The sequence below is a fragment of the Psammomys obesus genome, unplaced genomic scaffold, assembly GCF_907164565.1.
Source record: "Psammomys obesus unplaced genomic scaffold, mPsaObe1.curated_primary_1811, whole genome shotgun sequence".
NCBI lineage: Eukaryota > Metazoa > Chordata > Mammalia > Rodentia > Muridae > Psammomys > Psammomys obesus.
Window position 1 is genome coordinate 10,657,101 of NW_026596095.1, and position 14,749 is coordinate 10,671,849.

Consider the following 14,749-nt stretch of genomic DNA (forward strand, 5'->3'; position numbering starts at 1 on the left):
AAAAAAAAAAAAAAAAAAAAAAAAAAAAAAAAGAATTATGAAGAATTATAAAGATGAATTTTTTTTCCAACTTGCTGGCACCTTCAGTTACTGGAACCTCCCAGAAGCTAGAAGAGCACTAAAAATCCATGCTATGAGCTGTCTGAGGAATGTGCTGAGATACACATTTGCTTATTCGGATTGAACTCTTGGGAAGAAGAAGGAATTTGGGTACTCTGTGCGTAAAACTTTGACAATTTGTGGAAAAAGAAGGAAAACAGCAGTGAAGTCTGGTTGCTTCTCGCACCTCTGGATAGATTAACAAAAGGACCAAAAAGAGCTTCCTGATAAAGTTGGTCGGCTTCTAGTATACAGTGAGCAGGGAAACAGCGAGCGGTGAAATGATGCTCCGGAGGCACATAAACAATCTGAAGGTCTCTAAGTGTGCCCTGGAGTCTCCTCTACAGCAGCCACGGAGCTCCAGTTACAGAAAATCACTGAAGCCTTCATTATAAGAATGGCTGAATAACAAAGAAAATTCAAACCCTTTTCGGAGGGTGTGGATTGGTAAGGAACTGGATCCTGTAACTTGAGACGAAGGTGTAGGAGGACCTTACAGAGCTGAGGGCTTTGAACTCTCAGATTCTGAAGGGTTTATCTCACTGGAGGAAGCAGTCTGACTACCCCTAGCAGAGGATTCATATCTACCCTGACCTCCTGCAATATAATATTGCCCTTTCTGCCTTTGCCTGAAGGAATTAATTTTTCTTTGTCTCTGAACCAGTGACTTTCCCTGAAGGAGAAGCCATGCAAGACAATACTGTTATCCCTCAGGGCCCAACAATAGTTGCCTCTAGACCTACAGCCAGACCTAAGGCTAAGCAGGCTCCTGGAGGGGAGGTAGGAAGTGTAGTTTGTGAGGTATGAGAAGAAGAAGAAGAGAAAAAAGGCATCAGGGGGTGGGGAGATGGCTCAGTGGTTAAGAGCACTGGCTGATCTTCAATAAGACCCGGGTTCAATTCCCACCACCCACATGGCAGCTCACAACTGTCTGTAACTCCAGTTCCAGAGGATCTGACACCCTCATACGTGCAGGCAAAACACCCATGCTCATGAAATTTTAAAAAATAAGTAAATAAAGGTGTCAAAACCTTGATCATCTGTCTCTTCCAAAAAAAAAATATCAAAAATATCACACTGGTCCACTACATTGATGACATTATGCTGATTGTTCCAAGTGCACATTAGGTAGCAACCGCTTTTGACCACACATATGCATCTCAGAGGATGGGAAAGAAACCCAACCAAAATTCAAGGGCTTTCTGTGTCTCGGTGAAATTTCCAGGAGTCCTGCTAGTAGTATGAGGCATACAGAGGTGTTCCTTCCAAGGTGAAGGATAAGCTATTGCATGTGGCCCTCCCACCACCAAGAAAGAAACACAACGTTTAGTGGCCTACTTGGATTCTGGAGAAAGCATATACCTCACTTAGGTGTGTGACTTTGGTCCTTACACTAAGTGACAAGGAAAGCTGGCAGCTTTGAGTGGGGCCTGGAACAGGAAAAGGCTCTTCAACATGCCCAGGCTGCTCTACTACTTGGACCATATGATCCAGCAGACCCGGAGGCACTTCTTGGAACCCTTAACAGACGAATGGTTGAATCACAGAGGAGAGTTCTGTTTCTGCACACCCCGTGCGTCTCAGTGAACTTCTGTACCGTTAGAGCAGCCATTCTGAAAGTGGGGATGGGGAGCTTCCCATTAGCTTTATGCACTCCCTATCAATTACACTGTGTGCATGTATCCACCAGCCCCAGCCCTCAAAAAAGAAAGGAAAAAATCAATGAAAGATTTGATAAAACTAGAAAACCAACAACCGAAAAGAATAGCCAAAGCAATTCTAAGGAGTAAGCATTACTTCGAGAAGCAGCGCTACACCTAACCACAAATTAAACTACAGAGCTATAGTGATAAAGACTGCCTTCTACTGTCCTACAAAACAGGGCTGAAGAGGCAGTCAGCACTTGCTGGTCTTCCAGAGGATCGGGTTCAGTTACCAGCACCCACATGGCATCTCACAACTGTCTGTAACTCCAACCCCAGGGGACCAGAAGCCTGCTTCTCCACTCTGCAGGCCCCTGGTCTGCATGTGATATGCAGGCATATATATAGGCAGAACACCCATATACATACTTAAAAAAAAAAGATTAAATAGACAGATATTAATGAAATAGATAAAAGGACCCAGAAATAAAACACAAAGCTATGCCCACTTGAGTTTTTATAAAGGGGTAAGAAACTATGTGCCCAGATCCGGAGACCCCAAAAGACCACCAAGGAGCTGATTCCATTCCAAATGCATGAAGGTTGTTTTATTCAGACTCAAGCAGGGGCTCAGAACTGTCACCAATGCAGCAGACCAGGATTGAGAGCTCCAAATCAGCAGGGTTTTTATTGGGGCTACAACGAGGTTTGAGGAATTCCAAACTGGCAGTTCTGTGATTGACTGACACTTAACAAATATCAGATGATAAAACTAGATTGATTGTGTCCTGCGGCCCAAACCCTGAATGTTTTACTCAACCTATTGTAAAGAACACCTGGGTAAATTCCAGGTATTCACTGATTAGCCGTTGCTAGGGGTGATTAAATATGGTTAAATATTACCAGAGGTGAGTGGTTGAAGCACATTTTTGTAGGTTTTCTCCTTTTTTGAAACTGGAATTCATGCCCAGGCCATTTACCCTTAGGGCGGAGTTTCTTTTTCAGAAATAGGGTTACACAGGCCTCACAAAACATGCATTCAGGGAAAGGGAAGAAAGCCTATTCAACAGCTGGTGCCGACAAAATCTGTCGACCTTCAAGAGAATGAAGTAAGTTTCATATCTTTCAACACTTGTCAAAAGTCAATTAAAAATAGATCAAAGACTTTAATGTAAAACCTGAAATACTAAGACTATGAGATGAAACCATAGGGAGCACTCTTCGAGACGGTAGGTTGACAGAACTTGCAAACAGAAGTTCTTTTATAGCACAGGAACTGGCCCCAAGCATCAACAGCAACTAACTGGGCCTGCTTGAGACGAAAAGGCAAAGAAAATACAGCAAAGAAAACTCCCAGCAAAGCCGACAGATAAGAAAACCACCAATCTACAAATGGGCTAATGAAATAATAGACACTTTTCAAAAGGAGAAACACAGGTGGCCAATGACTATTTTTAAAACTGTTTGATATCCCGAGCCATCAAGAAGATGCAAATTAAAACTGTGTTTGATGCCATCTTACCTCAGTGAGAATGGCCCTTATCAACAAATTTAACAACAAATGTCGGAGACAATATGGAGAATGGGGAACCATATTCGACCTTGGTGGGGGTGCAAGTTAGTCATTATGGTTCCTTTAAAATTTAAAAATAGAACTACCATATGACCGTCTGTCTGGGCATATATTCATAGAACTCTACGTCATATCACAGAGACATTTACATACTCATGTTTATTGCTCCTTTATTCATTATAGCAAAGGGTAGGAACCAACCTCATTGTCTGTCAAGCAGATGGATAGGTCATGAAAGCATGGTACCAATATAAACTGGAATACTAACATCTCTAGAGGAAAATGCAATCACAGAAGCTTCATGAAGATGAGTGGACTTGGAATGTACGATGTTGAGCAAGTTCACTCAGTCTCAGGAAGAAACATGAGAACTGTATGTTCTCCTTCATATGTAGATCCTGGCCTGTAATGGATAGACGCAGACAGGGAGATAGATGCTATAAATATATATGCATAGATGTAAACAAATGCACGTGTAGGTACAGTGTAATAAAGAAAAGAGAACCAGAAAGAGTAAATATTAGGTGATGAAGAAACTCAGGTGATGAGCACATGAGTCATGAAATAACTTTTAATAATGGCTGCTATTTATTTGGATAGTTTGCTCAGCGGTTAAGAGCACTTGTTGCTCTTACAGATGACCTGGATTCAATTCCCAGCACCCACTTGGTGGTTTACAACTATACGTAACTCCAGTCCTACGAGATCTGATGCTGTTTTGGCCTCTGGTGCACAGACATACATGCAAGAAAAATACTCATACATGTAAAACAATAAATAAATGTGAAAACTTTGTGAAATAATCATTATTATTGGTAATTGATATTGGTATTCAATTAGTATCGTAGGTGTTGTGGACAAAGGCAGACAAGAAGCTTGATCAGTGCTGAGAGCCCCGATTTTCAGTGTGAACGGAAAGGCTGTAAGACAGGAGGCCTTAGACAGAAATCCCATTGTCCTGAATTTGAATTGGAAATATTCCAGGAAAGTACACTGCATTCTAGCTCCATCCCCTGAAAGAGTTTATGCACAACCGCTAGCCACTGGTACTGAGCTTCTGTTGGACCGAGGCCTCTAAAGTGGCTCAATTTGGCACATCCATGGCTCCATCAAGACATGACTGGTTGAACTATGGAGCAAGAAAATGAGCATAGTGAGCTCATTTGTTACACGGAAAGCAAGAAGTTACCAGAAAGCTGTAGAGCTGTGTTTAGAGAACAGAGACCGAGTCCAAGAAGTTTGCAGTGGCCGAAATGGAAGAAGTTGATCACCCAGAAGGACTGAAGTGCATAAATATGTTCAAATCCAAGAATTCAAGTAATAAAAAGTCTTAGTAAAACCGAAACCTTCTGTTGTCATCTTTGGTAGATGATTGAGAAGCAGTGGGTTTTTAATAGTGACACTGGAAAGAAACTTGTTTTCCCAAGTATGAATTACACTGAAGCATAACCAAATAATTGATATGGGAAACTTTCTCAGTATTCAAACTAATAAAATAAGCCTTAAAAAATGTTGGCTTCCACTGTCACCCTTGTGAAAACTCCTACATAAATGGACTCTAGAAAACATCACTAATCATTACCAGTATCGCAAAAAAGAGGGACAGGCTCCGCAGAATTAGCCACTACTGCCTAAGGAGTCGGGCTGAGAAGAAAATGAGATGTCACTGCAGCTGAGCCTCGAGAACGCCGCAAGTGGCATTACAAGAATGTGGTCTGTGGAATTCAGACTCTGAGAAACTATAAGATAAACAAACCAGAATATTCATCAAAAACGGAAATTGCAAGAAGAGGTCAAAAGAGAGATTGCAAGAAACTGGAAAGGCCTGTTAACCAGTTGCAGTACAGCATTCGGTGCTGTTTTTCACACATGTTTTATAAACATGTGTTTAAGAACACAGAGTTTGCTGTGACATCGTGCCTCCTAGAAATGTCGGAAGCTACATCCATCAGTCTCACCAACATGACTCCCCAAGTGTTAGCTGAACAAGGATGACACCAAAAGACATGATAGCATGGTTGGGAGAAAGCCCACAGGGCCTCAACCCTTCACAAAGAATTGCAGACAACTAAAAGAGTGGTGGGGGCAGGAGACGTCATCTTCCTCAGCCAGGGGAGAGCACACCCTAGTTGTCCAATACCGAGTGGTCAGCCCTGAAAACATACACTCAAGTAACATTGCACTGACTGAGAAGCTTGTATTTATGTATTTAGAAATATATATCTGCATAGACACACACACACACACATACACACACACACACACACTACAACCATTAATGAAAAAAGAGGCCAGGAATTTGAAAACAAACAAGGAAAATCTTGGAAGGAAGAGGACAGGAAGTTGAGGAGGTGGGGTGGATCTGGTAGGAGAAGGTGGATTTAGAGGAGGGAATATGATCAGAATATATTGTATGAAATTCTCAAGGAATTAAGTGCTTTTTAAAAGATTAAAGAAATGGGTGCTTAATAAGTAGCTTGCTGGTTATTCATTCAGAGGGGCACAGTGCTGCTGTTGACTGGCAAAACTGAAACATGTTTCTTCTTGCTTAGCCACAGAGGATCAAATGATTGTGACGACCTGGTTAACGCAAACGCAGCATTATTTCTGTTTCTGGTTACTGTTTCATCCTGATGCTACTGATGTGTTGGAAAGAACAGGCTTGCTAGATTTCATTATCTTAGTTCAAAGTCTCTGTGGCGAAGAACAACACACCTTCCACCCAGACACTCAATCTGCTGTCTGTTCCAGATAGCGGAACTCGTGGCGGCTGAGTTCTTCGATCAAGGAGACAGAGAGAGAAAAGAACTCAACATCGAGCCTGCTGTAAGTGTCCGGTTTTGTTGGTGAGAACCGTTAGCCACATTTTAAAATTATAGACTTGTTTTAGAATGGTTCTTACTGTGTACTTCAGGCTAGTCTCAATCACACAATCCTTTTCCCTCAGCCTCTTGGAGCTGGTGTTACCAGCATGTGACCACAGTTGGCTAAAGTGTATACTGCTTCTTAATACTTCTATGAAATCTCTCCTTGGGAATGCAGCTTCTCATTTTACTTTTTAACACATTCTTTCTTTTTAGAAGAATTATACATGCTGATTACAAAAGCAAAAACAAGCTAGGAAGACGAAAATTGCTTACACATCAGGCCCAGATTTTTCTTGTAGTTTGTTTTCTCCACTTTAATGTCATAAGCCACGTTTACTCTAATATGATCTTTGGTGTAGATGGATCATAATTACATGAAATAAATGCAGCCACAACTTAATTCACATCCTTTGCTCTAATATTTGCCATGTTCATTGCTACAAACATGATGAACAGCTGTACTGCCTTTCTGTGTTAGTTTGTGAAGATAAATTCCTACAAGGCAACAGTGACTTCAAAAGAGTGTTTGATACATACTGCCTTTAAATACAAAGATATTGATCTCAAATGTGAGAAAATGGTTCTTCTCAAGCCATTTATTTGTTTCAGTTTCTTACTTTTCTTTGTAGGGTTTGGAGTGTGTGTGTGTGTGTGTGTGTGTGTGTGTGTGTCTGTGTGTGTCTGTGTCTCTGTGTGTGTGCGTGTGTACACACACGTATATGTATATAGTATTAGATGATAATTATCAGATTCATCTTTTTCATCTTCTTATCACTGATTTATCTCTTTACAGCCAACCTTTTCTGTGTACTTTGAATAAATGTGGATTTGTCTGTGTATATTTTCAGGATCTAATGAACAGGGAGAAGAAAAATAAAATCCCAAGTATGCAAGTTGGGTTCATAGATGCCATCTGCTTGCAGCTCTATGAGGTATTTACAGGGAAAATGCTAAATTGCTAAAGTTATATTATATTATGAATTGTATCTGAAGTACATTGAAGAGATTAACACTAGATGCATATTTTTTGCTTCCAAGTCAAAAAAAGCCATAATTATCACTGGTATTGTTTCTTTTTGCTGGCAAATGTGATGTGTGTAGAGAATGAGGGATACATTTCACATTTGCTGTTTCACAAAGGCATTGACTCACTCCATGTATAAATATCTACCGAGTGCCTAGGATGTGCTGGACACCAATACACTAATTTTGGTGAGGCTAAGAGGCACGTGCTGTTGCTGTCCTTGGGGGGATATTCCTGCACTTCCTGTCTTACTCTGTCTTAGCATTATCTCTCTAAAGTCTAATTTTAGCCTAAGTACAAAAAACAGTCACCCAACTTTTTATTTTCACTGTCATATTGTGGCTTAGATATTGTTAAGGGAATTTTTCTGAGGACTTTTTAAAAGGAGGAGGTTACAGGAGTATGGGCTCCAATTTCCATCCTTCTGCCAGTTTCACCTCTTGGCTTTTTGTAGCTTTTATTGTTGTAGCAAAAAATGATTCTTCTAATGTTCAATGTACTGGTTTAGATGTTTATTATCCCAGTACAGAAAGGAGATGCTGTCTTTGTTTCTAAAAGTTAAAATGGATTTAAGTTTTATTTATCTGAGAAGTCAGCCTGTAGTTATTATAAAAAGGTTAAGACCAGACAAAAACAAAACAAAAACAAAGATTTCTAATCCAGACGTTGCAGATTCAGTAATTGGACGTGTAGAGTTCGTCTTCCACGGAGAGAGAATATATCGCCCCAGATATGTATGTAGTCAGTACAGAGCCCATTTGAGAGCTCAGCTCCCATTCTTAGTCCAGGGTAGGGTTATCTTAGTCAGTATTCTATTATGTAAAGAGACACCACCAAGACAAATCTTATAAAGGAAAGCATTTAACTGGGGGATTGATTACAGTTTCAGAGGTTTAGTCCATGATCGCAGACTTGTATCGTGTTTGAATAGTTAAGAAGTAGTTGAGAGCTACATCCTGATCCACAGGCATTGGGGAGGGAGTAGAGGAAGGGAGAGAAAAGAAGAGAGAGAGAGAAAATGAAAGAAATTGGTCCTGGTTCTTGGCTTTTGAAACCTCAAAGCCCACTCCCAGTGACACACTTTCTTCAACAAGGCCACGCCTCCTAGTCCTTCTCAAATAGTGCCACTTCCAGGTGACTAAGCATTTAAATAGATGAGCCTATAGAGGCTATTCTTTTTTTTAAATTAAATTTTTATTTTTTTATATTAATTACAGTTAATTTATTTTGTATCCCAGCTGTAGCCCCCTCCCTCATTCCCTTCTCCAAGTCCACTCATAGGGGAGGTTCTTCTCCCCTTCCATTTGACCCTAGCTTATCAGGTCTCATCAGGACTGGCTGCCGTGTCCTCCTCTGTGGCCTGGCAAGGCTGCTCCCCCCTCGGGGGGGGGGGGGTGTGTCAAAGAGCCAGCCACTGAGTTCATATCGGAGACAGTCCCTGCTCTCCTTACTGGAGGACCCACTTGGATACTGATCTATAGAGGCTATTCTTATCCAAACCACCAAAAACAGGTTTAATAAATAATACTGTTCATGAGGATGGGGGGAAGATAGAACAGAAGGCACAGCTGCCTCCCCATGGTCTGCAGTTTCCTCCTTTGTGTAGGATTTCATCCGCAGAAGCTGGGAGCAGTGTTCTAGGTACCCTCAAACCTCCTTTGTATGACAGACACTTTCCCTACTGGTTAAGTAAAGAGCTTTTCTCAGTTGAGGATACCCATGGCTCCTGAGTTTTCCCTTCCCTGCAATCAGAAAATACTGTAATCAGAAGAGCCTTTCTAGATTTCGCTCCGTTGTGTAGTTTGTGTAAGCACTCTTTATGCCGTTGGGAATCCCGTATGATCTTATAAGGTAGTTTTGCTTTTATCATGAAAGTAGTATGCTCTCACTGCAGATCAAACAGGAAGTCCTGGAAAGCAAACTGGAAGATAAAATCTCTCATAGTCTGACTAGTCAGAGACAGCTACTGATGTCAGTGTATGCGCCACAAGATATTTTCATATCATTCAACAAAAATTGATTTTTGAAATCCATGATACAAACATACATAGTTGCATGTCAGATGTGAGCCTGAGACATTTGTAATGATCATAAGAGACTTAGAAAATATTACTAAGCCTTGTTGGGTATTTGTCATTTCTGTATCACAAAATAAGCTACAGCAAATGTCCTTAGCTAAACGGCACTATGCTTGGTGAATAATCATGAAATCTTGCGGGGGGGAAAGTGCCTTGTATAAAACCGTCCTGTGGGAAAGCATGGGTGCAGCTTCCCGTGGCCCTTACGTGCCAGCTCAATCAACCGTAGATCCACACAAGCAGCCCCCACACCCCAGTGCTTATGTATTTCTGAGATTCACTTTGATTCTTAATTCTGTGTATGTCTTTGTGTGGGTGTGTGCACAGGAGCACAGGTGTGCCCAGAGGCCAGAGGCAGTGGACCCTCTGGAGTGCTGGGCAGCCGTGTGGGCACCTGACGTGAGTCCTGGGAACCAAACTCCATACAGGAGCAGTATATATGCTCATTGCTGCCAGGCCGTCATTTGACCCCAGAGTCCCCATCGAGCCCCCTCAGTGTTATTTGAAATGCCCATTTGCACTTTGTCCCTACACATGCCTCCTTAGCTGTCTAGCTCAAGGCGAGTCACTCTGTGCGTTTCTAGGACTTTTGAGAATGCCAGCTATGGGGCTGCTTGTGTAATGAATGTGGCCCTTGGCGGCAAGCCCGAGGCCGAAGCTGCCATCTAGTTGTCGCCTTTCTTTTTCTTAGGCCCTGACCCATGTATCAAAGGACTGTTTGCCCTTGCTGGATGGCTGCAGGAAGAACAGACAGAAGTGGCAGGCCCTTGCGGAGCAGCAGGAGAAGACACTGATGAATGGGGAGAGCAGCCAGGCCAAGCGGGACTGACAGCCTCCCTCACACGCAAACTGCCACGGCCTGATTTTGGCAAACACTGTGCAAGTTTGTGTGTGCTATTTTGGTTTTGCACAGCTTTTGAGAGCATAGCACGGCATGTTTTAGAGACTGCTACCTATTTTCTGTACTTTTTTTGTTTTACGCCACTGAAATGAAATGATTAGTCATACTCACTCTTAACACGTTAATAAGAATGGTGTAAGTGGCATTCCCACACTCAGCTTGAGTTTGCTTGGTGGTTATAAATAACTGACCTTTGTGTTTCTAAGTCACCAGTCTTTCACACATGTTAGGAATCTTTCTCAAAAGTGGGCTAGAGGCAAATTGAATCCGTTCTGAGACATTTCAAGCCATCATGAGATGAATGCTGACCGAGTGAATTTTAGGGAGAAATTAATATAAACTTGTCAGAAGTGTCTTAACAGAGTTAAGATGTTGTGAAACAAAATGTGGTATCTAGCTGTTCTGCTCTTCCTGTGATGGGGAGAACTTGCAGAAAGCTCTCACCCATCTATGTGATGGGGCAAACTTAAATGGCAACCCATCCACGCAGCAGCCTTTCAGCATGCGGTCTAGGCACCCCACCCAAAGCCCGGGACCAGATGACCCCCCACACACACACGGACTGTCCCAACAGAGAGGGTATGACAGATGTGGGAGGACCCTGGGTAGCCCTCATCCCAGAGAAACATTTCCCTGGGAGATCTTTCTGGAAATCTACATTTTAAATACTGAAAGCTTTAACAACTATTTTATTTTATTTTATTTTACTTTTCATCTCCTTAATTCAACAATTTAAGTTTCAACAGATCAGTGGTCACAGCAGCGCTTGCCTGAAGTCAGACATGACAACAAACAGGAGAGTGCAAAACTGGCCTCTGTTTTTCTGTCAACTGAAATTCACAAGAAAAATAAATAATTATATAAGTAGCAGAGGTTTGTCTCCAATAGGAAGGCCAAACAACGGATTCAGAGGAACAGCGTGCGGAAAACTTCCTGAGTAAAATAACATTCAGTATTGGATGTAGATAATGAATCACATTGAGCAGCTGGATTAGAGGAGGAATTATCTGTTCCAAATGTGCAGAAATGTTTGACTTTGGAGAGAATTAAAGAGATTTGATTTATTAATTTCCACCCTTTTCCCATGTCCTCCCAAAGAGGATAAAATATTTGGTCTGGGTTTCTAACATTAATTCGAGTTAAAATGGTTTCTTTTCCATTTCCTCTTTGCTTGAAATTCGACATGTTTGTTTTAGAGCCTGTGTGTGTATATATTTGATTGTGGCTTTGATCTTACGCAGATATGAAGAGGCAAAAGCAGGTTATGCTAGCACTGCTTCGTACTGGTAACGGCCAGGCCAGGGAACTGTCGCCCAATGCTAAATGTATTGTTGTAATACCTGCATTTTTCAGAATATTATTTTATTTTTACTTCTTGTCATATAGATGAAACCTGTAAGGTTGCCTCTAATGCACTGGTGTGTAAATTACACAGACTGTCATCAATAACAGTCATGTCAGTATACCGCATACACCGATGGACAAATAACGCAATTCCTGAGTAGAGACACACTGCTTAGAGGACATTCTGTAAGCCCCGCGCTGCGCCCTGCACATTGTGATGAGAAGTTACCCTAAAATGCAGTCACATACATTCGTAGTTTCTCCACACTCCTCTGACGTCAGTCGCTGAGAGTATTTTTAAAGATGACAGATTATCTGTGGAGGATTTGTCTGAACATTAACCGGCAAGAGGCCATAAGTAGATTGCAAATTCTTTGTTTTGCTTTAGGTAGTGGTTTGTTTTACATACTAGCGTAGGCATTAATATAGGAAAAGCAGTGCCATGACAATTCTATTTTATTGCTGGATATTTTAGTTCAGACAGAGGAGACTATTGTTTTATTAAAATCATTTTTATTTTATAGGAAAACCATTCCATACATGGATTTCTGTCTGTGGTACAAGAACACAAATCATAGTTTTTGTTCTTATGTGAATATTCCCTTTTGTAGTGTCCACTCAAGTTATCATGTATTTATCACGTTATAGTATTATAATTTCTCTCTCATGCTGCCATATATTGGCAGTGCCCATAGTGGACAAGAAGTTGTTCTTGTCCTAGACTGTTTATGTGACTAATTGCTTGGCTAGCTGTACTAAAATAGTATGATAAGAACATTTCATCTTAATTTTCATTCAGAAAAATCCCCGTGTTTTGCTAACTTGTCTATAAAGTTTTCTGATCTTGCGTGTTTAGAAGAGTTGCCTTTGCCGGGCGTGATGCTGTGTGAATGTGTATAAGTCACTTGACCTTTGCACCTAACAAAGCTGCATTCCTCATGCAGTTAGGTTTGGACAAAGCCTGTGTTTCAGGGGACTGTCCCAGGAGACAGCCAACTATTGATCCTTCCTTATGGGCCTTTGAGACCACTGTCGGAAAACGGGGTATTAAAGTAGAGTGACCTCATCACAAAGGTCATTTCTTATATTGAGTTCCTTAGACAGAAAACAAACACATTTAATCCACTCCACACAGACCTGGCTCGGGGCATAAACCCAGAATGATGCTTCCTCACTGGTTGCTTAATTATAAAAAAGAGTTTCTTTTAGTTGTAGCATGGAGGTAAGGATGTCTATGAAAATGGACTGGAAATACTGGCTTCTCGGGGGAACTTGAGTCACAGCTCTTGCCTACCAGTAAAGTGCCTTTACTCTCAGAATGTTGTGTGAGGCTCGGCACCTATTACATTTGCAAACTTCCTGGGCTCCTCCCTGTATTACACTCCTAAACCTTGTCAGGTAAGCGGTATGGCCTTTCTCGTTAACCTGATTTAAGATGAGAAAAGATGAAATGTCGCCTTGCTCTCCTGTAAACAGCTGTTTCAAATAAGGATTGATTTACTCATTATCGCCCACGCATCAGCCCACCCTTTATTGAATCCTCTCCTCATGTTAGGTGCAGTGCCCAGCTGCTGAGACACAGTAACTCCAAGGGGCTCTCGGGCCGCGGAGGAGATGACTAAGAGCATCGTTTCTCATTCCGCCAGCTTAACATGCAATTAAAGAGGGCTTTCCGTCACTTTCCTCTTCGTCTGTCACATACAGACTATGAAGCATATGTCTGTGGACACTCTGTCTTGCTGTCAGCATGGATCATTTAACTTGCTGATAGCTTTAAGAATACCTTATGTAAGGAGTCATGCCTTCCATGACATAGATCATGTTTCCATATTCCAGTCAGGGAGACAGAAATCAGACTTCCCATGGACTGCAGATTTGGACCCTTTCTGCCCTCTCGCAGAGAGCAAAGAAGGCAGTATTAAAGCTTACCTCACCCTTCCACATTCTTATCAAAAGCCTGTGTAGACACGTCTTGAATGTCATTGAAAGTGATGTAAATAGCTGAAAATGTAAATTTCTATGACAGTTTAAGAACTCTAATGAACCATCACTCGACACTGTTGGTATCTATTTGTATTCTTATGTCTTTTCAATATATCTGAAGAGATGCATAGTTTCTGGCACTATTTTTATACTAGCAGAAGAGTTGCTATATAAATTATGTTTTGTTGTGAAGTTGTTTAAAATGGTTAAAATGTTGGTTTCTTTCCTTTCCTGTCCCCACACTGTAAACCATTTCCAATCATCCTTCTGTGAGAGGGTCACTCTCCAGAAGCACACACCCGCCCACCCCTGATCCCTGTGGAATCAGATACGGTCAAGGTGGGTTTTCATTGTGTGAAGTCACCATGTTGTCCGTTGTGTTCTTTGTTTGCAGTGCTGTAAAAATAAAACGAATGAACAAGAACTGAATGTGTTGTGATTATCAGGGGACTTGGAGGGTTAAGACTGAGGAAATGGGTTCAGAGAGTTAAGAGGCTGGAGATCAGACCTAGGGAGAGCAAGGGTGAGGGGACAAAGGCCTGTAGAGAAAAGAGAAACTGAGGATGGAAGTATCTCAAGGACAAGCTGGAGACCTGAGTCAGGGTGAGCTCCTGGGAGGATATGAGGGGGACTCAAGCAGAGACTCCTAGTAGCAGAGGCCATAGAGATCGAAGAAGACACCCACTAACAAGACTAGCCTCCTAGCAGAGGGAGGGGAATACCAACCACTCATAAAAACTTCTACCAAAATTGACCCTGCCTACAAGATTTGTAGGGATAAAGATTGTCCTCTGAGGACCCTGGGTAAGATGATCAATCCTCACTCAGAAAGGCAAATGGGACAGATGAACATTGGAAAAGGGAGAAAACGGAACAGGACAGGAGCCTACCACAGAGAGACACTGAAAGACTCTATCCAGCAAGGTATCAAGGTAGATGCTGAGACTCATAGCCAAACTTTGGGCAGAGTACAGGGAATCCTATGAAAGAAGGGGGAGATAGAAAGACCTGGAGAGGACAGGAGCTCCACACGGAGAGCAACAGAACCAAAAAATCTGGGCACAGGGATCTTTTGTAAGACTTCATATAAGGATCATACATGGAGATAACCTAGAACCCCTGCACAGATGTAGCCCATGGCAGCTCAGTCTCCAAGTGGGTTCCCTCGTAATGGGAACTGTGACTGTCTCTGACATGAACTCAGTGGCTGGTTCTTTAAACACCTCCCCTTAAGAGG

At 41.9% G+C, this 14,749-nt stretch overlaps 1 protein-coding gene across 1 annotated transcript in view; it reads left to right on the plus strand.

The window, feature by feature from the left end:
• Positions 1-13,936, plus strand: part of Pde5a (phosphodiesterase 5A) — a 119,443-nt gene extending 105,507 nt beyond the window's left edge. Inside the window, 3 exon segments of the mRNA XM_055628260.1 lie at positions 6,067-6,141; positions 7,031-7,114; positions 9,976-13,936. Of these exon segments, the coding sequence (XP_055484235.1) occupies positions 6,067-6,141; positions 7,031-7,114; positions 9,976-10,113 (297 nt within the window). The 3' untranslated portion in view covers positions 10,114-13,936.
• Positions 13,937-14,749: the final 813 nt, after the last annotated feature.